This window comes from Bombus pyrosoma, linkage group LG2 (genome assembly GCF_014825855.1).
Source record: "Bombus pyrosoma isolate SC7728 linkage group LG2, ASM1482585v1, whole genome shotgun sequence".
Lineage (NCBI taxonomy): Eukaryota > Metazoa > Arthropoda > Insecta > Hymenoptera > Apidae > Bombus > Bombus pyrosoma.
In genome coordinates this window covers 1365072-1389946 of record NC_057771.1, presented here as the reverse complement: position 1 = coordinate 1389946, position 24875 = coordinate 1365072, and the positions used below count along the sequence as shown (strand labels likewise).

The following is a 24875-nucleotide window of genomic DNA, read 5'->3' as shown; positions in this document are numbered from 1 at the left end:
GTGCCTCTCGGCTGATAAAGATATTAATTACCATAACTATAATATACGGCAAATGGCATTTACCGTACATTACCGTAGGATCATAACGAATGCGATGATGGGAAAGCGATAAAGTTTCAGAGTGTATATATGCACATACATTAGTAATCTGTTAGTGTAATATAATTACAGTCTTTACTATAGAAAATAGTTATGCGTGTATTTGAAATAAAATTTTATCTCGCAAACATTTTGAAACACAATAAACTAAAGACAGTTTTTCTCGGTACTCGCTACGTATTCTGATACAGTGAATTATTGTAATTGTGATTCGATGAGGACGAACGATGAAACATCGCTGCAATTTTCTACCGATCGCGCTACGCGATTCAGCATACTTAGATATTCATATTTTAATGATGCAATATACAAGAGCGTGTTATCTTCCTCGTGGAAAAATAAATACGTTGAATCGTAAAATATTATTAATGCAAAATTTCAACAATGTTACATCTATCGTTTGCACACGATGTGAGATTGGACCTAATCTTGCGATCTAACTTAATTTTTATTTCGTTCTGGAGATGCTTCGTATTTCTCTCACGTTATAAACGTCCTAAAATCGATCAAAATACTCCTAGTAATAAACAGATTTATACTTGTAAGCCGAACTGATTGACGACTGTGCTTGACTTTAGGGACGAAAGGGTTAAAACCTACTAATAACTCATCGAAGCGATTACTCACCACATGGATGCCCTCTGCGTCCCTCCTGAGATCACCACTCCTCTGGCCAGCCGTGACAGCGGCACTCAAGTGATTATAGTGATGTTGATGCAACGTGTTGAGCGTCTGCGTGTATGGATCGCCGACGAGGTAATCGAGATGTTGTGGCTGGCCAAGACCCGGATGTTGAGGGCTCGCCGGCGCATGATGATGCGAAGGGAACGGGGGTGGAAAGTACGGTGGTTGAAAGTCGGAGGCGGTGGGCAACGATGCGCCCCCGTGATGGGGCATCCCACTGCCGTTTCCATTGCCTCTGTGACCGTGGTGATGGGCGCCGGAATACGGTGAGGAATTTCCACCGCCCAGCGAGGAAATACCCCCGTGACCAGTTAATCGGTCCTGTTCACAGAAAAATTCATTCATTAATATATATTACGAGATATATTAGATACTTGCTGTCGTAAAAAGTATTTTGGAATATCTTACGGTAGAGCTCAGACATTTTACGCTTTTCGTAGCTTACTCATACAGTTTTTCTATATAATTCACTGTTTACGCTGTTATCATTCTCCATCGTATTTTTAAATTTTAATCCCTTAACTAAAAATCCGTTCAAACACCGGCTGCAATTTGTTTGCGGTTAGACGGAACGACTTATGAAAATGTAGTAGCGCTTAAAGGATTAACAGCTTCTCTCGTGAGCAAGTTCGATTGTTTCCAACAACGTCATATATAGGGGCACATCAAAAGAAAAAGAAACGCAGGGAATAAAAAGTAATAACCATAATAAAAGCGGGCAGAGATACGCGCGTTCTTCGACACACATTCACGTTCGTCGTCGACCGTAACTTTCGCCGCTATTAAAAAATTGCTGGCCACCAGTAATTGCGGTGACTAATGTGCGCTGGTATCGAGAGAGAAGAAAAAAAAAGAAAAGAAAAAAATCATGTCAGCGGCGTTGGAGGTCTGCCATTACTATAAACGACGGGTATATGGAACAGTGGCACTTATTTCTCAAAGGTGGTGAACATAAACGCGAATAAATACTATGCAAATCTTTTGGCACATAACGTAACGAAAATAACTTAGGGACGGAATATAGTCGTGGTATAGATCTTTCTTGAGGAAATCATATGAGAGTCGAACGAGCGACACCGACCACCAAGCTCTCGATAACGCGATAAAGTGTTATTAGGAGTGATAAGCGACCATGAGAAAAGCTCGTCGCATGATCATGAACGTCGCTCCTTTCAGGCACTTATAAATCGATAGCGATTTCCTCCATTCGGTCGTGCAATTTTCGATAATCTATTCTGCAACGAACTATAATGGATGACACGAATAAGAAAGTTTATTTGAAATTCTTTGGACAGTGGCAGGTGAATAAAATGTATCAATTTTTAAAACACGAAAAAGCATGCGACGAGGCCTCTTTTATAAACGTTTCGCAATTCTTCGCGCGCGCGCGCGCGCGTGTGTGTGTGTGTGCGAGGAGTAAGTTTTTAGTTTAATTTAATTAAATTTGTTGTCTTGTACTCTGACAAGCAATTTTCGATGATCCAATAAGATTAATTACCAAACTAAATGATTAAGATAACTTAACTGGTCAGATAATTTATATTTCTGACGTGACAATTTATTTACCCAGAAACTCCATCCTTTACAATGTAACATCTGCATGTAAAATATACTATGTCATACTTATATCGTAAAAGCCTAAATTATAGATTGAGCTAAAATTAATTCGCTTACTTCTTACGTTTCAATTGCGTATCTAAAGATGTTCTCGGTTAAGAAACAACCTACTTAACACGTTCGATAAAAATTCAGTAAAATTGTGCATTTGAATAGTCTTCCTTTCTTATAAAAATATGCTTCCATTAAAATTAACACGTTCAGAAGAATTACTTCAGAATTGAGAGACAGAAGCTTCCGGTACGTCGTAGAAAAGGATAAAATTACAGTGTTCGAACGTTGCTATAGAAAGTTCATAAATCTTCTATAATCACTTTACATTGGCATTAAGTGGGCTTTGGAATTTTACGAGCAAATAATTATTGTTTAGGACTGATTAGCAATATTCAACTATTTTAGGTATAGTCGTTTCCGATATTTTCTTCGAATACATTTTTCTAATTTCTGTTCAACGCTGTTACAAAATTTCGATAAACATCTCCGTGTTAAAAGCTAGGCATATCAGAATCTCTACGAACTATCGACTGCATGAAATATCAGTCACAAATCGCAAGATCATCGAAGCAAATTGCTGAGCTGTGATTAAGCATGTTTCACCTTTGAAAATACAGTGAATTGTATGTACAAATGTACTTTTCAGTCTGTATAATTGGTTGAAACGAAATGAAAGGAAATATTATTATGTGATTATTGATAGACCTAGGATAATTAAAAATATATTTATAGTTTACAAATCAGTAACTAAATATTTTGAAGATTCCACAAGTATTAGCAAACTAAGCGTTTAATAAAGATTCTATTCGCTTATCTTTAAACTAATTTTTTTTTAACATTACGAAATTTTTTTTCGCTACAACACAGGTAATATATTTCCAAAAACAAAACTCAGAATTCGAATCATACGACCGGACAATGCACAAACAGGATCCATGTTCGTAATTTCCAAAATTACGACGCTTTTGCGCAGATTTCAAAATTTTTCGCTCGATGAAAACGTAACCTAATCTGGTCCACGTGATCTTTCGATGGAACGATTACGCGATATTATTCAGGTAGATAGTATCGATCTATGATGCGTCTGAATATCGGCAGAAAGGCTTTGTATAGACACTATACCGGTGCAAGCCATTAGGTTTCTGTTCTGGTGATACGATCTCGAACATCTCTATAAGCAACGAAGGGCCAACGCATGTACCTTTTTTCCTATTCATACGACGGTCCATTTGAATGTCACTTGTCGATTCTAATTATGTAAGGCAATTTAAAAGCGAATGCCACTCGAGAATGAGATGAATTTTACTTAATGGTGGTGTACGTTCATCTACACGATGATTATACACTATTGATTAGAAACATTGTGAAGACTTGTTCAGACATAAAGTCGTCAGAAATATATATTGGTATACTCTTAAATATTATTTTGACTTCGAACATTTCAAAGTTGTGGTATCATCAAACCAAACCAAAAGGCAACAAGCGGTATGACATTTGATCTCTTCGCTAATTTCATTCCTAAGAACATTTTCCAAGAAAGATTTTCGAACGTTACAGATTAAGTATTTGATGAGCACACTATCCATGCAGAGTGAAAAATCGCGACGCAGCAGTAGGAAGAATTCGGTTATCGAGAAAACTGTTCGTAACGGAATGTAACGATGGTAGGCCGAAAATTGAGCGGAACGACCCGTTATAAAAGGGAACTCTCACTTGGCCAAATACCATAATCTGGCCTAATCTGCCCGATACCGACGTTTAATGAGACAAAATTCAGCTTTGTCGCTTTCCAAGTCGCTTTCCAAATCGTTATTTCGAAATCTATGTCGGGTAGACAGGACCTGGGTCATTGCAACAGACCGTTGTACCTCGTTTTATTCCGTACGAAATATTTGTCGTCGTTTAACGAGCCGCGTCGTTACGAACCCGTGCACAAGTACCGTTTCATCTTCGATGCCAAACGGAGTCCCATTAAGGCGTATTTCAATTTGCAGTAATGTTTGTTACTCGATCATTATAGGTTTGACTTTCACGTGTCTGGTCCACGTTCCAAACGGACACGCGTCATCAATTTCTTACGTAGTTAAATATCTGATTTGAATATATCGGACAGTTAAATTTTCTCATTTAAATAAGATCATCGAGAAAACGTTTCTATTCGTATTGTTGTCGTTAATATCCCTTGGATTATCATCGTTACGGTTTTTATATTCGTCGATTTAAATATTGCCATTGAGAATTCTCTGCGGTCAGCGTGTACAACGAACTGTTTGTCGTGCAGGATAGTTTAATCCAAAATTGGATGCGAAATTTCGCGTATTCGGAAAGAAAATACGTAAATGCGATCGTACACGGAGAAATGATTTAGAGAAACGTAAATGTTGCAGTTTGATAGTGAATCGAATTTACAAGTACGGTATTATACAGACATTATACAAGATAGGAGGATCAAATAGGCAAATGCGAGAACCGTTTCGTGTGGAGCAACGGAAGAGACAGTAATTACAAGGCTAGAAAAATACGGTGATACCAATGAATTTTAAAGAAATAGTCGCAACAATAATATTCCAGTTACTATCTGTTTCCGAGTAATCTCTGCTGGATTGCTGGTTATTCGCCGATTCGTGTCCTTTGAAAGCGTAAAAATCATTTTCGTATCGGTTCGATACCGACATACGGCTGTAGAAGATTGATCGAAGCGAAGAAAGTAATGTAAGAAGTCAGGAACTACATAGATCGTGGCACAAAAAAAAGACGACGATCGTTTAATAACAAGCTCGATCAAAACGATCTGACACGATACACGCATAAAATTTCGGCTGGAGAGCAACCTGCAAACGACCGATTCATTTCACAAGACGCATAGCCGAACTTTCCAGCTGAGATCGCTATTGATAAGGTCGGGAGAAATCGTCCTTCTTGCCACATATGACATGTAGACAATTAATAACCAATAAGTCGGCCCCGTGTCGAAATCGACAGATCGTAGATTACGAATAAATAACTAGAAAAGAAATTAACCGTGTTGAACGTTTGTGAGAACTCTCCAACATCTTTTATTTACTGTACCGTTCTTAACCTTCGATATCGGTAGGTAATCTCAATAATATATATATTATGCAATTGTACTATTCCATTGTCACTAATTTAGTTTCATTTTCATTATCAAAATAATGAAACTGATATTTATGATAATTTCCTTTTTATAAGCCAAAAGAAATTTAATTATAGAACGTCAACACGTTTTATGAAATACTTTGATAGAATTCTAAATGTGAATAAAAAAATTATGTATATTGGAAGATTTAACTAGACAGAAATAGTACCTAATCTTTAACACTTTGATTTTCTGCTACGCCTACTTGTTCGACGATTACGGCAACGAGTATTTTTATTGCGCAGTGAAAGTTTTATTTCCGCCAACTATCATGGGATCACGTATCATGGAGAGTATTAACTTGAAGATCGCAGGCGATAGATATCTGGAAAGAGTTTGAGATTTGATTGCTCAAAAGTCTAATACAAGTATCTGTTTTCATGACTAAATTTCATAATTGATTCTACTAATATTGATTAGATCGTAAGAAAAATATTTGTTTTGCGATGATGATTGTGAACTACGTTAATAGTATGAATTACACTTTACGTTTTATCGAGATTGAAGCTGATTGAAATATATTCTACTATGCAGTTTCGTGCAAATTCGAGTTAATGGTGAATTATGTTTTCATATATTTTTAATACATTATTCAAGCGTAATCAGTGCATGAATAATGCTTCGAAGAAACTCTGCTCAAACAACTTCCTTCTCTTCGAGCAACGAAATTGGATACAATTTGTATCTTTTCATAGATAAATAGATGATTAATCGCAAAATTGATTGCTATCGATGCTTCGCTTTTATAATCTACACAATTATACTAGCTTTTTTCCCACAAACGTTTAAATTTCATCTGCTATAAACACGAATAATTGCACTTGGTTATCGCATCGAAAACATTATTAATAAAATCATCTCCATCCAAAATCGCGAAATGACAGAACTCCTTAGAAAAAATCAGCGCTTGCATAAGTAAAATTTCATCTGTTTAAAATCATTAAAGGTATGCATTCGATATTAAGAATGAATCGAGCACAGAAAATCATAGGATTTTCAACGAAAACGCACCTCGACCTCGATCACCGTGGTCATGTCAACGTGCGGCGCGTAACAGAGCGCCAGCTTGTCCGCTGTCGGCGCTTCCGTTCGCGGCGGGAACATCCCTAGGATCTCCAGTTTGCCGGTTCCAGTGCCAGATCCGTTACAATCGCTAGATCGCTCGGGATAATCACTTTCGAGCACTATTTCCTCCTGCACATCACACAATCACGATTCGTTGTCATCTGTGCACCACTTCGCGACGATTGTCGTTTTTTAAACACACTGTGCACTGTGATGGTTCACTATGGTGGTCTCCTTCAACCAATGGGATAACAACTAAGTTTCTCGCTTCATCGAAAAGCGATACTGTTACAAAAGATTTAAACTGTAGGGCACCAAGTGCAACTGCGTTCCCTTCATTACTCGAAAAGTATTTTAATGTTCGAGAGTAAATTGTAGATTCAGAAGAAAAAGCAAAGATCGTTTGATCGAACGATAAGTAACGTTAAACGTCATTTCTATGGTTTCACGAGAGAAACAAGCGAAACCAGGCACCCTCGGCCGCGAATTTACCAACCAATCATCGCATCAAAGACATCAGCTTCGAGCCAAGAATCGTTGCCCGTCGCAAGCGGAACGAGTGAGCAGACACGCGCGAGCTCGTGCATGATCGCTTTTCGAGGATCGTTCGCGCATCAATTTCGAGGGTCGCGTGAACGCATTCGACCACCTCGTCGTTGCTCCAACAAACGTCGAGTCACCACGCCGCGGGAAGAAGTCAGAAAACGCGAGCAGAGAGCCAGAAGGCGAAAGGTACCGAAAGACCGCGAGAGAAAAGTCAAAGGTTCCGTCGTGGAGGTTCGTAGGCTTTTGCCGGATGAAGGCGAGCCGATGCGAAAGAGAACAGCTGATCGGCTGATCGAGCGTCGTGTTGCGGCCGACCGACTGAACGACGGGGACGACGGCTCGCCGTACGAAAGTATAGCTAAGAGCCGTGTGCCAGCACGACGAGAGGACGAAATGGGAGGTGGTACGATGTGCTCTTACCGAGAGCTACTACTACTACTACTACTATACCACCACCGGCAGCCACCACCACCAGCGACACGGGCGTCGTCGTCGGCAGCTGTGCACCACCACCACCGCCACCACCATCGCCGCCTTAAGAATTCTGCCCTACCAGACCTCTGGCCTACGAGCGCCAAGGATAGGAGAACGGAAAGGAGAGAGACTCTCGTTTGTGCACGCGTACAGACGACGACCGAAATTTCGCCCGAGGATACGCGCCACCACGTGCAACTACTCCTAGAGCTGCCCCACCAGACGATCGAGCGGCTACGATCCACGAGGGGACGTCCCATGACCGAACGAATAGGAGAGATACCTCGCGGCCTCGCGCGACGCTACCAACGACGCTACGAACCACGCGAGCCGGCACTCCCCGATCGACACGGGACCCTCCATGCGGTCTAACCAGAGCTCAGAACTTCGACATGCAAATTTTTAACCCCTTTTGAACTTGTTTCCTTAGTGGTTGCAAGAGTGACGTGATTTTGAGTTACGAAAAGTATTCCATTCGCTTTATAAAAAGCAGTGTATTTCCAGTTTGACACGAAAAATAGTAATATTTCATCGTTTCACCGGGAGAACATTTGGACATTTATGACAAAAAGTAATACATCATATTATAGACAAGTTAATCAACTAGTAACGGAACGTTATATATATAAATAGAGGATTCGAATTTTAAATCATAAAATTCTTGTTGCTAGTAGGATACAAAAAAATGATTAAGCAACACCGAAGTACATAATTAGATTCGCACAGCGACGAAGCAGCAGGAAGATTCTCTGTATCAAAATTTTCGTGTCCATAGTACATTAATAATTAATCTAACGCTTCCTGATTGCAGATGTTGATTGAATGAAACGATGCTAAATCATAGAAGTATTCCTTTTGAAAAATGGAAGCGAATTTCCTGTTCTTCCTTCACATAACCGGGTTTTATTAAAAACCAGCTAAAATCCAGGCTATTTCGTGTTCACATGGATTATAAGGATACTCGAGGATATTTTTATTTCAGATTCACTTCGTCTGAAATAAATGATATTCTCATTAGGTATTTATTATGTATAATAAGGAAACATCGCTAACTCGAAGTAACGAATTAAGGGGAATTCTTAATTGATATAATAAAATTATAGACCATTACTTTCAAATTTACTATGCAAATTATCTAATCTTAAACGAAACAAGAATGTACTATTTCACCGCAGAAACTTCCGCAATATAATCTATAAAACTCAGACGGTTTCTTTATTAGAATAAAGATTCCAATTCTCAATGTAGATTAATCCCTTGATGAAATTCAAACATACGTTGATAGTTACGCTTAACAGTGACATTCAAATTGTAATGTCGCTCTTACCGAATCACGGTCGTCCTGAATATATCGTGATATATTATAACAAAGATATTTATTGCTATAAGAGACTAGATCGTGACACTTGATAACGGGAAGATTCGTTATCGTATTCGGCTCCGCACCGCAGGAGGTGAACGTATTAATTAAACGGCGGCCAGAAATGGGTCCCCGGTACGTCTCCAGCCGCTTTTCCGTCAACGCTCATTCATGCCGGGAGCCGCAATTAATTCGCGCAAGGTGAAAACGGCCAGCGTTATAGGTCGTCGACTCGCGGTCCGTAATTTATGCCGGTGTAAATTCTGCCACGTAATTACGCCACAGAACGCCATTCACGACTGCAACAAGAGAAGCGTCACGTCGTCGTGAAAAGACACAGTCGACACCGGAACACAGTTGGCACGTAAGTCAGGGGCAGAGATAGCCCAAAGGACAAGGATTCGATCGCACTACCAACGATTTTGTTTAAAACTGTTAGATGCAGTTAAATCTTATGTTTAAAAACATCAGAACATCAAGGTTGCGTATTTACGATTTTTAAAAATATTGGAATGTTGGGATTAAGTATTCGTATAATTTAGGGAATTTGAAGCTTTTAGCCTACAGATTTAAGTCTTGTTGTAATTTGAATGGTATTTAGAGAATTTCAGATTCTTTAGTGCGACTTTGAGGAATATTAGAATGTTAGAATTAAGTGCTTATAGTTTTTAAAGATATTGGAACGTCAGGATTGGAGATTTACATCATTTTTCGAGTATCTTTAGAGACCAGTTTGTTATTTTATTAATTCACATTTTTAGTTTCGCAGATATACTACGAGATTCGTATAAAATACACAATAAACTTATTATTTAGTCAACTTAAAACGATAGGGAAAATTTTATGTACGATTTGAAGCATCTCAGTCGTCCATTCATCAAAAGTATCATCGTAACGGAACTCCATCGACAACAACTCATATTCGCTAAAACAAACAACCAAAATCTCCGAAGAGATCTATCTATCTGCGCATCGACCATTCCTCATTAACCAAAAGTAAATTCAATAATTCAACTTTCTCGAAATAGAATCCTTAAGATCCACGTTGAGATACGCTCAACTTGTCGACGATGCTCGCGTCAGCCGCACGAAAATCGCGACCGAGGACTTCTTGATTAATGGTGTTCGACGCGAGAAACGTGATAACCACTCGACAGGATTCTTACTCGCTCCTACTAGATGCGAATCAGAGAATTCGATTTCGTTTCGATCAATAGTCAAATTGACGCTGATAATCGGTTTCTGAATAACTGATTAATCATGCCTTTCCTTTTAAAGTCCATGTTATACCTATGCATATATAGAAAATAACAGAGACGATTGAAAACACGAACATGAAAGAAGAAACACGGTAGGTGTATAGCAAGACAGAATAATATGGAAACTTCTAGGAAGGAAGCCGCAGGCTACCGATCACGCGTCGTGTTGTCATTCGATGCAACAAGAATTTATTGGGGCATCGGCAACTAGTTTGTCCTGCTAGGTTTCTATCGAGTATTTTTCAATTTCGTTCAACGTTGCCCATCAGTGGAAACTGCGGTCTGCGGTCGTGAAATCGGTAAATCAAATGGAATCATAAAGCCTGCTCGACCAACGGAATTAACGCTGCCGCAAAGTGCACCGATTACTCGATCGCGTTAAACGATCAACCGATTTGTTTGCGGACTCGCGATACGCAACCAATGCAAGTTGTTACAGAGCATGGCTCTTGATAGTATGTTTGCTTCGATGTTCGTTTGCTCGGAATTAACGCGAATTAACGCAGTTGGTGAAACTGTGAAACTTATTTCTATGTTAGTAATATTAACTTCTGAAGAAGGACGAGGAAGAATACAAAAAAGTTAACCTTCTTTTATGTCAGTACGACTTTAGATTTCATATAAACGTAAACGTTTTAGATATAAGAAAGGAAAGCTATTTGGAGAAATATACCTTATATAATAAATTACAAAAATATCGTTGACAGTTCAAACCATTTTTAATTCTTGCATATTTTACCCATGTCATAATTTATTTCTTCGGATTTTAATTGTTATCTATCACAAGTAACAAACGGAATAGTTTGCTCGTTACTATTGTGCTTTGTGAACTTTGCATGATCGATTCCACTCGAGGCTACCGATCCGATAGCTACACTTCCGAGAAAATTTCTCGATAGATGTAGTCGTGCGTCTCTAATCGCATCATCAGGTGCATTAAATCGCTAGTTTTAGCGTGGAATTTATACGATTTCAACAGTACTATTTGATAGTTCCATTCCAAAAGAATCGCATGATCTCACGTCCCTCCTAGGGGTATTTCCTTTTCAATTTTGTTTGATTTACTCGATTATTTGACTGTTAATTTAATTTGGTCACACCTACGTCAGTTCTTTATTATACAGTTTTATAAGAAACGAACGAGGCGCGATTAAAAACAAGAAATATCTAATTATTGTAATTTTCAATGTTGTTAGTTAATCGTTAGATGTTTATAGCCTCTTTTTATTCGGACAAACGTTGTTCATCATCTTCAGGGCCTCTGTGACATTATGAAATTACACGTAATGCTATTTCCGTCCATGTAATTTCAATACACCGATTATCAATTCGTCGAACGATGAACATCTGTTTCCACTGCAGATTAGAAAGTGATTTAGCGCCGCGTATTCCGGCCTTCCAACGGAACAACGAAAGGCGGCCATTTAAAATTTAGAAAGTAGTCAAATTCGTCGCAGTTGACTTTCAGAATTACGCACCTTACAATGCTTGAATCCTTAAGCGATTCTACGAAGACTCAAGTACCTCTTTTCTGCCATAACTGGTGTTATAATCTATGACACAATTTGAGAAAAAATTATTTATCGATATAAATTTACACTTAATACCAGGTTTTTCCCTCGAAAACTGTATGAAATCTGAAGGTATACAGAGAACAATTTGCATTGACACGAGACGGCTGTTGTTTTTTTCACAAAAGCATCTAATCCCCCAGGTAAATTCATCATCCGTGAATCGATTTATAACTGTACTCACGTTAACCCACGCTAGAACGTTAATCCTCCTTGTAAATACATACTTCTCCGTTATTTATCGCACTGTTGGTACGTGGCAGAGTTAGCAAGATACGTAGACGAATCCTAAAAATACGTTTTTTTCGAAAGCCGGCCATCGGATATGTGTGTTATGGGAAGAAGTAGCGTGAGAGTGAGCTGTCGATAAAGAAATAGCCGAGGTGGTAATCATTGGTAATCTTCAGTCCGTTACTTACGCAAAAGCAGTAATTGCCACTGTTACGCCGTGGATTAGTTCGGAATGGTTACAGCTGGTTCGTTCAAGGAACGTGTTATTTAGTCGTTCATTCAGCTACGATATTCGATGATTCGCCGTTTCATACCACCATTAACTCCGAATAAATTGTGCAATGGCTTCACGTGTGCCGTGAATTTTTGTGTGTTTTTTTTCAATGTTCACGTAATTCGCGTATTCCTTATTATCTTGTACAATTACATTATCAAAATAGTTAGTCTATGTTAATGGAAGAATATCGTAATAAGCGTTACGCGAATGTTGCTTTAGCACCAGTTTCCATAAAACACGATTAATAGTATGAAAAATTTCATCAGCTATGTGAAAGTATACCGAATCTTTAGTACTGTGTGCATTTTGACCATCGAAAATACTTTAGAATATCCCTACGATCTTTCGGTGTTTTTAAATTCCAAAATTGATTATTAACAATTTTTAACGGCATCGAATACATTCGCTGAATCAAATGCTGAATCCATAAAATAGAACACACGGTTACCGCAAACCTGCTGTTTCCTGATCGAGGGTAGCGACCGAAGGTACTTCAACGATTACAATCGTCGTGTATAAAGATACGCGGCAGCGTTCGGGTATGAAAGGCACGTACAAGTCGAACGAAGAGAAGACGAAGCCGAGAGAGGAGTCGAAGAAAGAGCTCTGGATGACGATGGTGGGAGAGGGGAGAGGGAAGTCGCTAAACGACATTCCAAGCGGACCATCCAGCGCCACCCAACGGTAACCAACGCATGACGCCCTTATCTTACCTCGTGTTACCGCACCTTTCCTTGCGTTACCTTAACGGATCAGCCACGGTCAAGGAGAACGTCGATTTCGCGTCGTATTGCGCCTCCGAAAGTAACTCCAGATATCGATTATATGGAGCTTTGGAATCTCTACGTCGGAAACGTTTTCGAATTCCCAAATTAATGCGCATATTTCGAATTTTTATATGAAAAATCAGAAACGATGAAAAGTAATAGCGTAATTTTGACAGCATAGTTGGAACGTCTAAAATCTGTCGAATTTTATAGATTGCTACAGTACGTTCAAGAAAATAGTAAAAAATAACTCTCGATCTTCGATTTAATTGTACCTTCCTTTTACATTCGATAGGAAAAGAATTTAGAGGATTGGAATATTTTTTCAAAGATTCGTCCCTGTTAATGATGATGGTATTCGATAAATGGATGCTTGGTAATTTTGTTTGAAGCAACAGTTAAACATAGTTAGAATAATTAGAAACATTTAGGTATGGAATTCGGACACATCGTTGATTGCGATCACTGAAATTTTGAGGGCTTTAAGTCACGTAGAAAGCAGCATCGACACTCGTGGGAAGGGTGTCAATTCACCAAACTCAAATTACTTCTTTACCAAACAACTATACATGACGAGGTTGAGATAGGTTTTTTGTTAAACAATAGTAGGAACGACCGACGATTTGTAGAAACGATGATTGGTTCGGATTGATTTTCAGTTGATCCAATGGACGTTTATTGCTTTTTCTTTTTATTGGTAACTGTATTACGCGCAAAAAATTGATAGGGAGAGTAATGGCTTATTACAACCGCAAGATTGCCCTTCGCGATACTCCCATTATTAAATTTTACCCCTTTTTCATTAAAGCCTCATCAGTATATTTTATAAGTTAATACTTCTGAAACGTACTTCAATCAAAGTAATTACGATGGAAATTATTATGCTCTCTGAAATGCAAAATTTAATAATTTTACTTACTTAAATTATTTCACTATTCTATTTGAAAATTAAGGTATGACTTTCAAATAGTTCTTAACCTTATTTCCAAGAATGTATAATCTAAATCGCAACATTTCCAGCCTTTTATCGGGTATTTTACCTACAAAGCACTAAGTTCATTTTATCGCGTGACAATTTTAGTTTGAACGCATATCATATACTATCTTGAATACGAGCGTGAATGAAAATTGGCACATTTTTACAAGTAAAATCGATATGATACGGCACATTTGTCGTTTTACGTAGTTTGCCCATTAACATCCCTGCTACTACATGTGTTCTAATCGATGGCGGTGAACGTACGTTTTCCATGTGACCGATGTTTACACACTTGTCTACGAGTGCTTAACCTATTTGCGTACACGACATTCCGATTCCTTCATTGGACTCGCGCGAAGTCGGCTTTAATGCGGGAAAGACAGAGTTTCCGAGTAGACTCTTCCATTTAAACTTTAAACGAATATGAATTACCGGAAGATTTAACACGCTACTTTTTAACACGCGATCTTTGCAAATAATCGCGCAAAACTGAGCGTGAACACGAGAGCACCGTTGCCAATCGATAATAAAAAGCACGAGCAGCGATAAATAACAATCTTGCGCACGATCCATGGTGTCTACGATACCTAAACGATCAGTGTGTTTAAACGCGGCCTTTATCTTGATGCGCGTCGTTTAATTTACGTGGTTTGAGTAACGTGCTCGTTTTTGCAAAGTATATTACTTTGCGTGCGTACAAATACGTATATATCGAGTGATTTTCTAAATCGTCAGTAAAATTGAAGTACGCATACATAAGTCACGCAATTCCATTATCGAAAGACTTTATAGATTTGGTCGTGCTTTTGATTTGAAGAACTTTAAAGAACTAAATGACGCGACGTGACTATCGTGCCACATGGTACTTTAAATTATTGCAACCTCGAGAATTGTCTGGATTCCAGCTTTTCCAACCTGCTTCAATTAATAATTTTCCACGACTCATTACATAACATAACGAAGCGTGCATCATTGACGTCGTGTCGTGTAGGTTAATGCAATTACTTTAATTGGAATATGGTCGCGTGAAACAAAATTTCAAACTGTCTAAAGTTTGAGCCGAACTTCAAACCATTTAAACAACCGACTATGTTAAATTCCAAACGTTTCTTAACTCACCCAGAATAATAAATTATCCACTCAGATCTCTTTTAATTTAATTCTCGTTTAACGTTAAAATATATATTAACTATTCTCCAATTTTAATTTTTATCTAATGTACCAACAATCTATATCTTGCAAACTCTTGATCCTTCAGAATTATCGTACATTCCAGCTTGCTCGTATTTCACCAGACATTTCACGTTTCAAAGTAACATCTTTTCTCTTCGTAGACCTTCAGCCTAGTTCCCACGTTCTTTGCTCTTATAACAATAATATTATTCCTTACATGCTTAGAGTCAAGTTTAGCGCATCAAAAATTTCTCATCTTAACACCTACCCTTAACATCGCTCTCCCTGAAACAACTCTCACAGACTCTCGTCAAAAGTACAAGATCGTAACCTACACAACTCGCGGCTACGCCCTTCCATCGCGTGCACGCTGTGTCCTTAGCAATTAGCGTCAGCGATCAATCATCAAGACGCAAGTCCGAATCACCTCCGGTCGAGGCAGCTGCGAGACCGGTAATCTCTGCCGCGTGTATGCGCTTTCTCGATGCTCCGAAAACTCGGTTCAGCCGCGTTGACCGCGTTTTCGTTCGGTCCGCCATTCGCAGAACCGAGGCTTGCGCGGATCTCCGTCCAATTCTCTAATTACGAGGCCGGCGAAGATAAACGATTTCCTCGATCGACGTTCACTAATGGCTTGCTTGGTGCGGAGCACAGCACGGCAAATACGAGCGGCGACGATGAAAAAGGGACCGATGAAGGATTAAGCGAGAGGCAGAGGAGGGAAGATCGGGGACCGATGGTTCGACAACAATGATGTTCACCGTTAATTTGAGTGGACGAGTGAATCGGCCGTTTATCGCTCCGGCGCGGCGGCGTGAAGGCCGTGGACACAGGGCCACGCACACGTGTATACACGACACGTAGCCGTGGACACAGAGCCACGCACGTGTGTATACACGACACGTAGTCGCGCACACGGCCTCGTGGTAAGAGGCGAGAGTCCGGTCCAGAGGGTTCAAGCTAACGGGACCAAGAGCCGATCGTACAAGCGCGGCTCTGTGGCCAGCACGTTTCGCACACCCGCGCGAGAACACGTACACGCTTGCTGAAGAGCGCGAGCGCGCACGCCCGCATCTGCACGTAGGGGGAAAGGTTTTTATAGGCCTGGAACGTGTCCGTGAGCAGCGTTACACTGATATACGATATACACGGACCTTTGCCGGCGCGGTGTTTCGACGCTGCGCCCTGTCGCGGCTCTGGTGATTTCAACGCTTGTTCAGGCGCGAGTTTTTAATTCGTGATAATTGGCCGCGCGACTGGACCGGCTGACTGCAATCGGGATGAGTGCAATCGTTAACCACTACGACATCGTGGAAATTCTTTCGCTCCCAATTATCTACCAATTTTTTTTAGGGATTTTTAACTGCCTTTTAATTGGATCCGGCGATTAGGTTGTGTATGCTACCGAAGACTTTATTTTTCGCAAGTTACAAACGAGTTTCAATTGTTTGATTTCTATTCTGAGGAACGCCTAAATGTTATAATTCTTCCACTGCAACAACAACCTGAATGGTCTTCATCTTCGTGTCATCGCGAGGAGTAGGTTTATATCGCAAATCGAAATGTCGCGTGCAGCAGTTATAAAGGGTCTTCGCGGAGATACATCTTCGTTTGTTATTGTTAAAGATCCAATCGCCATTAGTCAGGGAAAATGTCAGTTGAAACGTTTCCATAGCGAGCGGCGCACGTGTATATGTATATGCGGACGATCTATTGCGCAATCACGACACTGTTACAATGTTAAACGGCAAGTGTGACTCGACTTTAGTTTTGAATTTATCAATCGGACATCTCGTAACGCAATACAAATGGGGCCCCGCCGATTCGTCGACGGTACACGTCATAATTAACGTTTTATGATCGTTAGAGCGCGCATTAATTATAAACTACGAATAGTGTTTCTTCATCTTCTCTTCCTGGGAGGTTAATGCGACAATGGTTTTTATTAACGAAAGACGGACCGGTATTGAAAAATCCGTAAATTCTCAGTCGACAAGTTTGTAATTATGATTTTCGAATAGTCGTCTAGGGATACGATTTAAAATTGCCATTGCAAGGTATAAGTATTTTGAAATTCGTTGTCATGTAAAGAATTGCAAGTAAAGCTGTTTCATAATTCATATGCTATTTTGTGACCTTTCCATTTTCCACTTTTCGTCATTTTCGTATCATTTACTTATTATAAACGTACGTTATAAACTATATCGAGATCTTTCCATTTCTCGAATATATGAAATTTAGCAGAAAATATGTATGTGTACTTTTGAACGACCAGTGACGTTACAACCGAGAAATTTTAAAATCCCAAAGATTTATTTATATGCCAGATTTCCGTTTCGAAATATTCGAAATTTATGTATCTTTGTGATGATAAAAATAGCATGATAAATGAACGAACGAATGAATAAATCATAAATGAAATTATGAATACTATACATTGACTATATAATGATATATTTTACAATTCCAGCTAAGAAACGGTCAAAAGAGGTTTTTTCGAAACACAGATCAACGATCAACTGTCAGACTATGTCGACTGAAATGCAACCATACCGTGGGATGGTAATTTGACGCCGAAAGGCAATGTTTATGCGCAGAATAATTATTAAACGAGACTTGACAACGATCGTACTAGATCTGCTTGACTCGTAACCAGCCAGGAGAGCGGTTACGATTTATTCCATGCTCAATGGCAAAGTGTCTACAACGCAGGACCGATTTATTCCAACAATTCCTCTTTACAATTTCTATTAGCTACAGATTAGGAAGCAGCTGTTGTTTATGTGTGTTTCACCTCGATCATGATGACATGACGTCTCGAAACTATTGATTTCCTCTGGCAATTGCTTCTGTCACGTGGTAAATGTCTAACGGTGTGCACCAACAATAACGATAAATTCAATGATTTTTACGAATTTCGTTTAGAACAACGGCGGCAGCTAAGCTCTCCATGCTGACTTATCATAATTGTAAACCAGTGACGCGCTACCTTTTATACGATCGAAATTTATGTTACTTCTTACAGAATTCTTGGAATTAAAGGCGTTGCAGTATTCATGATATGTCAATTGTGTTCGGAAATTTATGCGAATATTCTATAGCTTATAATTATATGTACTTATTTCAATAAACATAAATATAGACATGTATTAAATAATTATAGATATGTATTGATTTTGTATAACGGACGTTATTTATATTAAAATTCTTGTAATATGTCGTAAATATTTTGGTAGGTGAATAAAATAAAAAGTGTTGCGATATACGAAAAGGAAATATTTCAGAAATTACGTAACAAGAATCAACAACAAGTATAGAATATCATTTTGTCGCTGTCCACAAAATTCCAAATGAAATCCAGCCGCAAAACAAGTATTCACTTTTCTCCATGAAAACACGGATTTCACGATTTCTTTCCGCGCGTCAACGAACCACATTGTAGTTGCAAAAACGGTGGGTACACGTCACGCCTATCTATGCCAACCTATCTCTCCTCTAACTTCTATAACTCCAGACGCAGCAAAAACGAAATGCATCGCTCGTTTCAACCGGCGTGTACTGAAAATCATTTTCACTGTCCGCAACCGAAGCAACGTTATTTATAGTTAGGTCGATAGACACTGTGTCGCTTTCACCGTTCCTTTCATTTCCCTCAAAGAAAAATGATTCATGATATTTTTAATTGCAAAAGCCGCTCATTGTCAAACCGGTACGATTTATCTCTAGTATCTAGTTGAATCGAGACTCCCGTCAATCGTTCTGTCATTAAATCATTAGATTCCTCTAAATCACCTTTTTCCAATGTTTTTATCGTATTCAAGCTTTTGTTAATGATGCTCGTTCATGATATAGGTCCTTAAGCGACGTCAACGTGCAAACAGATACGGCATAATAAATATCCATATGCACGTTATTTGCTAGAAGCATAGATCTAGCTTTTTGATCGCTCAAAGAGAGCAAACCGGGATGGTGCAATGACCGCGGTCATTAATTAGATTGATTTATTAGCCCTCGGGTGTACACGCCTGTCAAAAGGATAATATTTTACGACGTTCCTAAAATGTGATTGCGAAGCATCGGTGATTTAGAGGATGGCAAATATCGACGGGTAGAAGAGCACACCGGTTCGATTAATTTGAACGAGTCGTGGGACTCGTGGAACGGCGGAAGTTATGACATCGATGCGATTAACTCGAGATGTTCCTGTCATTCAAAATTCTGATTGCTTTCGGATAGGGTGCTTTGAAAATTAGCGACCGTAGTGTCGCTACTAGTCGCTAGTACGAAGGCGATGCGACTATCCAAGTTCCTTCGGCTACTCATTGGTTATGCGCGTGCATAATTTATCTCGTTATTAAAATACCAGATCTCCTCGTCGTCTCGTATGATTCTAAATTGAAAAAAGATATTATTCGGCGTGCTTCGTTTGGAATTTATGAATTCAGAGATTAATTTCATAAAGAGCAATTTTAAAACAGATCTATTTCCTCTTGGAAAGTGAATGCCTAACGAATGACCCAAAACGGCTTGTTCAAGTACTCGCTATTGAACAAATACGTCAATGATATTTGATCACACAATACGTGTCTACATGATGTTGAAATTAGCTTTGGCTTTTCACTTTGCCTATTTAGTGACTTCATTCTAATGTTTTTGAAACTATCATTCTATCACCGCGACTCTACGCTTTATATTAACTCACTATCCTACCGCGCTTAGATCACTGTCAACTATATCCATGTATACATACTGTTCTCTACCAATAGTATTTACGGTTATTACGTATTTTCAACTACCAATATCTGTTTATCGCCATTATCTCTATCAGTGATGCTCCATATGCTATTTTATGCTAATAGCGAATATCCGTTACTTTTCACCATTTTTTCTATCGATATCCTCCAATTTGTGACTGCGTTAGCAAAGACTATACATTCCTTTTTACCAGCAATAACTTTGTATACTACTTCCTACAATCGTTATTTTCTAGTATTTCTACTATACTATACTTACTACACTAGGAATATCCTTATACTCTCCTTTCTATTACCATCATTACCTTCGCTATTGATACCTCTGTATGTTATGTTTTATCTTCGATACTTCTGTCTGTTTCTAATATTCTTAAATTTGTTACAACATCAGCAGCATATTTACACATTCCTTTCTGCTTGCTGTTACCTTTAACAGCAATAATCTACGTACCAGTTCCTAGAATCGATATTTTTCAGTATTTCTTTCATCGATATTCTCCAATTTGTTACCACGGCGACAAACAACTTGCTGTTTGCAATTCTCCGTGTGGAACATGCTTATATCCAGCTGCACGCGTACTATGCAGCGATGCAACTAACGTCGAACGTGGTTCGCGACAAGAGGCGAAGGCACACGGTACGACCGGCATCAATTAGATCGTGTTATGCTAATGCGGTCCGCGTGTATAGAGCGAAATACGCGGCGAAAAGCAGCAATCATCTCGCAGACTACAGAGTCGGATCCTCGTAGGCGGTCGACCATAGCCAACCGAATCCAATGCGGATTCAGTCGTGAACGGCAGGTGCAACGCGTGATAGCTGAATTTGTTGGGCGGAAGTTCTGCATAATTATCCTGAATATCATGGCAAATTTTGCTTTGTTTGGAACAAGGTAGAGTTTCATTCAGTGGATACAGAACACGTTTACGTTTTGTTGTTTTGACTCTTGACGGTATTTAGCCTCTTCTTGACGTCTTGGATGACATATTTTGTGGTTTCTCTTTTGTTAGAACTAAATTTGAGGCAAAAATTAGTTCGTGAAATGTGGCAGGCTTAACTAGCAACTTGTTTTGGCTAAATGTATGTAACGAATGATCGTTTAGATATTGACATATTATTCAGAGTATGATTGTAGATTTTTGCTAAGGTTGTGCTGCAAATAATGTTTCTATTATCAGATGTCATTCATTCTGCCTGCTTCTCATTTCACGTAAAAAGTAAAGCAAAACATCTAGTATTGTAGTGACTTTTACGGATAAATCTCGCGTAAATATTGACTCGTGACTGTACTTTGATATCACTAGAACATATTAATATCATGGAAATATACTTACGAATCGAATGTTTAATTTATAAATTTAAAACTGAGCAGCAATTTTTTGTTTTCGTTGACTGATATTAAGAAAACCGTTATGATAATCTCGATGCTTGTTATGCAAATGTTATGAAATTATTATTAAAGATTTAATTAGTGCTGAAAGTGGATGCTGAAAGTTTAAACGTATGTTTGCATTGCACCTTGAACATTAATTATTTATATTATAACATAAAAATTAAATCTTCTTGAATCTATCTCAAGAGTATAATTCGTATAAATATATTTCATATGCACTGGTTAAATACAATATGTTTAGTTTAGTAGACTATTACGATTATAATAAGCTACGCGACTCATTAAGCAATTCAGAATGGCGGTTTGTTCAAGACTTCAAGCAACCAATCAAACACGTTTCGCAACATTACAACGTCTTGTCATCGGTTTATAACGTGATGCATAGATTCGAGAAAAAAGCCTTGCGATAATTACGTTCTGTATGGACAGTATTGATTCGATTCTTAAGATGTCAGCATCAGAATTGTCGAGGGTTAACTGATAGAGGAGCGAGTGGATGAATTTTTAATAGAAAAATATATTGAAATAAGTATAGTAACAATAGAATAGGGAGCACTTTCATATATTTATAGTAAATAACATTACCAAAAAGTTAACCTTGGTGTATAGCTCTAGCTGAAGGCCGCAAGAAACAGCAATAGACATCTACTTATAGCTTTTTTGTTTGTAGACCTTGTAACTCAAATCAAAGTTTATATTCAAGGGCACAATAATATGGACCTCTCCTTATTTTGAATTTTTTCACCAAATTCTATTCTCTTCGTAACATCGTTCTCCAGATCACGGATACACAAACAATGAAAAGGTGTAGAGTTTTTCTTGAAGTAATTACTTCAACAAGAACCAACGTGTGAACGCCGTTCACAATAAATATAACCAAGAGCGGGACAAGTAAAAGTTCATGGCTGTCACTTTTTCTTTCGAATGTGATAACACGATCCACTGCGCCATTAGCTTTGTAAAATATCAAAAGAGTCATTCATAAAGACGTTCTGTTTTCATCATGAAATTATTAACTTGGTTTATTCGTCAACACGTTCGTTGAGATATCTATTAACCTTACACCGCATGACTACGATAAATGGGGCGTAGAGAGAAAGAGAGAGAAAGAGAGAGAGATAATTTACAGCGGTAAGAATCATTTGATAATCAATTAGCTTCAATTACGTATTAGCCGTATGGTTGCACAAGGTCTTTGAAATCTTTTTCACGAAATGTGTTTCATGGAAATATTCATTTCTGTGGAATTTTCGAAATGAAATTTCATGGAATCTCTTATTTATGAAATAAAATAGTGTTTACAATATTCTTTCAATTTTTATCATTACTTTCAATTCTAATACTAATCAAAGCTCATTTCCATATGTGTCTCAGCGACTTAGCAAACTACTTACAACTGACAATCATGCCATTTATACCAATTAACGCAGATCGATAAATAGATATTTCACCGTGCTGTTTAACCAGCCAACGTTCTACAGAAAACCTCGTACATTATCTACGACAACAATAACTTGTTGGACAAATGACTCGTTCTTCCGAACATCGTGTCGAGGCTGGAAAAATAGTCGCGTGACAACGAGTCTCCGGCTTGTACCAATAAGTCAGTCGGTCCAGTTGGCCGTAGCCGATAGAAAAATATTCCGGTCAATAAATACGGCTATACGTATCGCCATATGATTTGTAGATCGCATTATACGACACTACACGACGCGTGCGTGCTGTTCGATCGTGTATTAACGCCTTTTATCCTGCTTTTTTTCCTACGGCCTTCCCAACCCCGTCGCCAAACGAGCTGCGTGACCGTGATGATAAAGAACACGTTAATAATTTTTGCTTACGTGTTGAACTGCCGCGCCGGGCCGATCTTTGTCTTATATTTTCAACGTGGCAACGCAGATTCTGCCAGCCAACGAATTGCGATAGATCCGCGCGAAGACACGACTTCCTCCGGATTCTTGTCACGCGATACTATCACCACGGGAGCGGGGATGAAATCGTTTCCTCCAGTTGAATACATCACTCTCGGGAAGAACGTTTGGTTCGTTTATTACGCGTGTATTGGAAGAATAGGGTGACTTCGTGTCGTCATAATCTCTCAACAATTTTAACATACAAAACAATGAGAAATGGGAAGAACAATCGAAGGGCATACTGCATTTGCCAGTGATTTGAATAAATCAGTAAAAGCTAACTCAAAATCAAATCACTTTTTGTAAACCTGAACAAACTTTTTAAATTCAATCGCGCTATGAATTTAATTAATATTCGTAGCGTATTTTTCCTATCATATTTTTCTTCCTCTTCTGTTTGCTTTTCGATCGGGCTCTATCCAAACAACAATACCAGAAAAATCACCAATTCTATATATAAACCACTTCTTTCCGTATCTTTCTAAACATCAATTCCTGCTCAATCCACTTTTGCTTCTTTCCCTGAAAATTTCCAAACTCCTTACATCGTGGGTGAAAGACGGAAAACCAAGAGCATCTCATTCCACGGAGACAACGAGAGCGGGACCACGCGGAGAATCCTCCCACGCGGCGCGAAATAATTTCTCAAAGAGGACGGGAAGGTCTCGAGCGATCCGTGGACCAACCCGAATCCGCCTACCTGATCCGGTAACAGGTTCCACTCCCTGTCGTGTAGCGGCGTTATTTAAAACGCGTACACTCGTTTCGTCGTGCACCTACACGCGTGGCCACGGCCGTGTGGACGTACACGTGGTCCGTATCGACAGAATGGAATAGAGCTCATGTTTAAATACATGCTGTGAAACGTAGGCAGGTACTCTACTCACAACACGCCGTTGGGTATAGGCCGACATGCGCAGGTGCCTTCGGGCTGCCTCGAGCCGAGCATTAAATTCACTCTTTGGACAACGCCATGAGGTGACGGAGAAGCTCTCGAGAAGAATCTCCATAGCTGCTGTGCGTCTCGCGAAATGTGGTTTCCGTGGCACTCGAAAGAGAGTTGGGGCTCCAGGTAATGGCTCGATGACGGTGGGCCGTAGTTTTTGAAGTAAACAGGCAGCCATTTATTTTAACGAGGTAGATTCGTTTTTAGAGCATAGTTAAAAGGTGATAAAGAAAGTTAATACTTCGATTTCTTGTGGATTCTTTTTGAGGGTAATTTTTATGAAGTATGGTTGATGATTGATCGTAATTTTCGAGATAATTAAAAAGCAATAAAGCCACTCTTTCGAGTTTTCGTGGATTTTTTGGATGTAACGTTGAACGAGGGAGATCAAAGTGAGTCCGAAGCAGTGATTTTAAAATGAGAATAAGATTAGTAATATTTGAAGCGTTTATCGGATCCAGTATTTGTATAATTGTAGATATCCGATGAGTTATTCGTTATAACGAGACAATCGACGTTTTATGAGCCATTTAGACATTTTAATGGGCGTGATAAATGGTTTCGGTGAAGTTGATAATGATACAGTGCTGAAGATCAATAATGCTAATGCTATTTT

At 38.9% G+C, this 24875-nt stretch overlaps 1 protein-coding gene and 1 long non-coding RNA gene across 4 annotated transcripts in view; one reads left to right on the top strand and one right to left on the bottom strand.

Annotated features, from left to right (window-relative positions):
- Window positions 1–24875, top strand: part of LOC122577785 — a 108160-nt gene that overhangs the window by 36095 nt on the left and 47190 nt on the right. The window lies entirely within an intron of this gene.
- LOC122577781 (transcription factor AP-2-epsilon) overlaps window positions 1–24875 on the bottom strand; it is an 86873-nt gene that overhangs the window by 44315 nt on the left and 17683 nt on the right. For 2 of the 3 annotated variants that reach the window (XM_043749348.1, XM_043749347.1), the window contains exon 2: window positions 727–1104. In XM_043749348.1, the coding sequence (XP_043605283.1) occupies window positions 727–1104 (378 nt within the window). Of the gene's footprint in view, window positions 1–726; window positions 1105–6562; window positions 7603–24875 lie in introns of those variants that run through there. The other variant, XM_043749349.1, reaches the window with a different exon arrangement.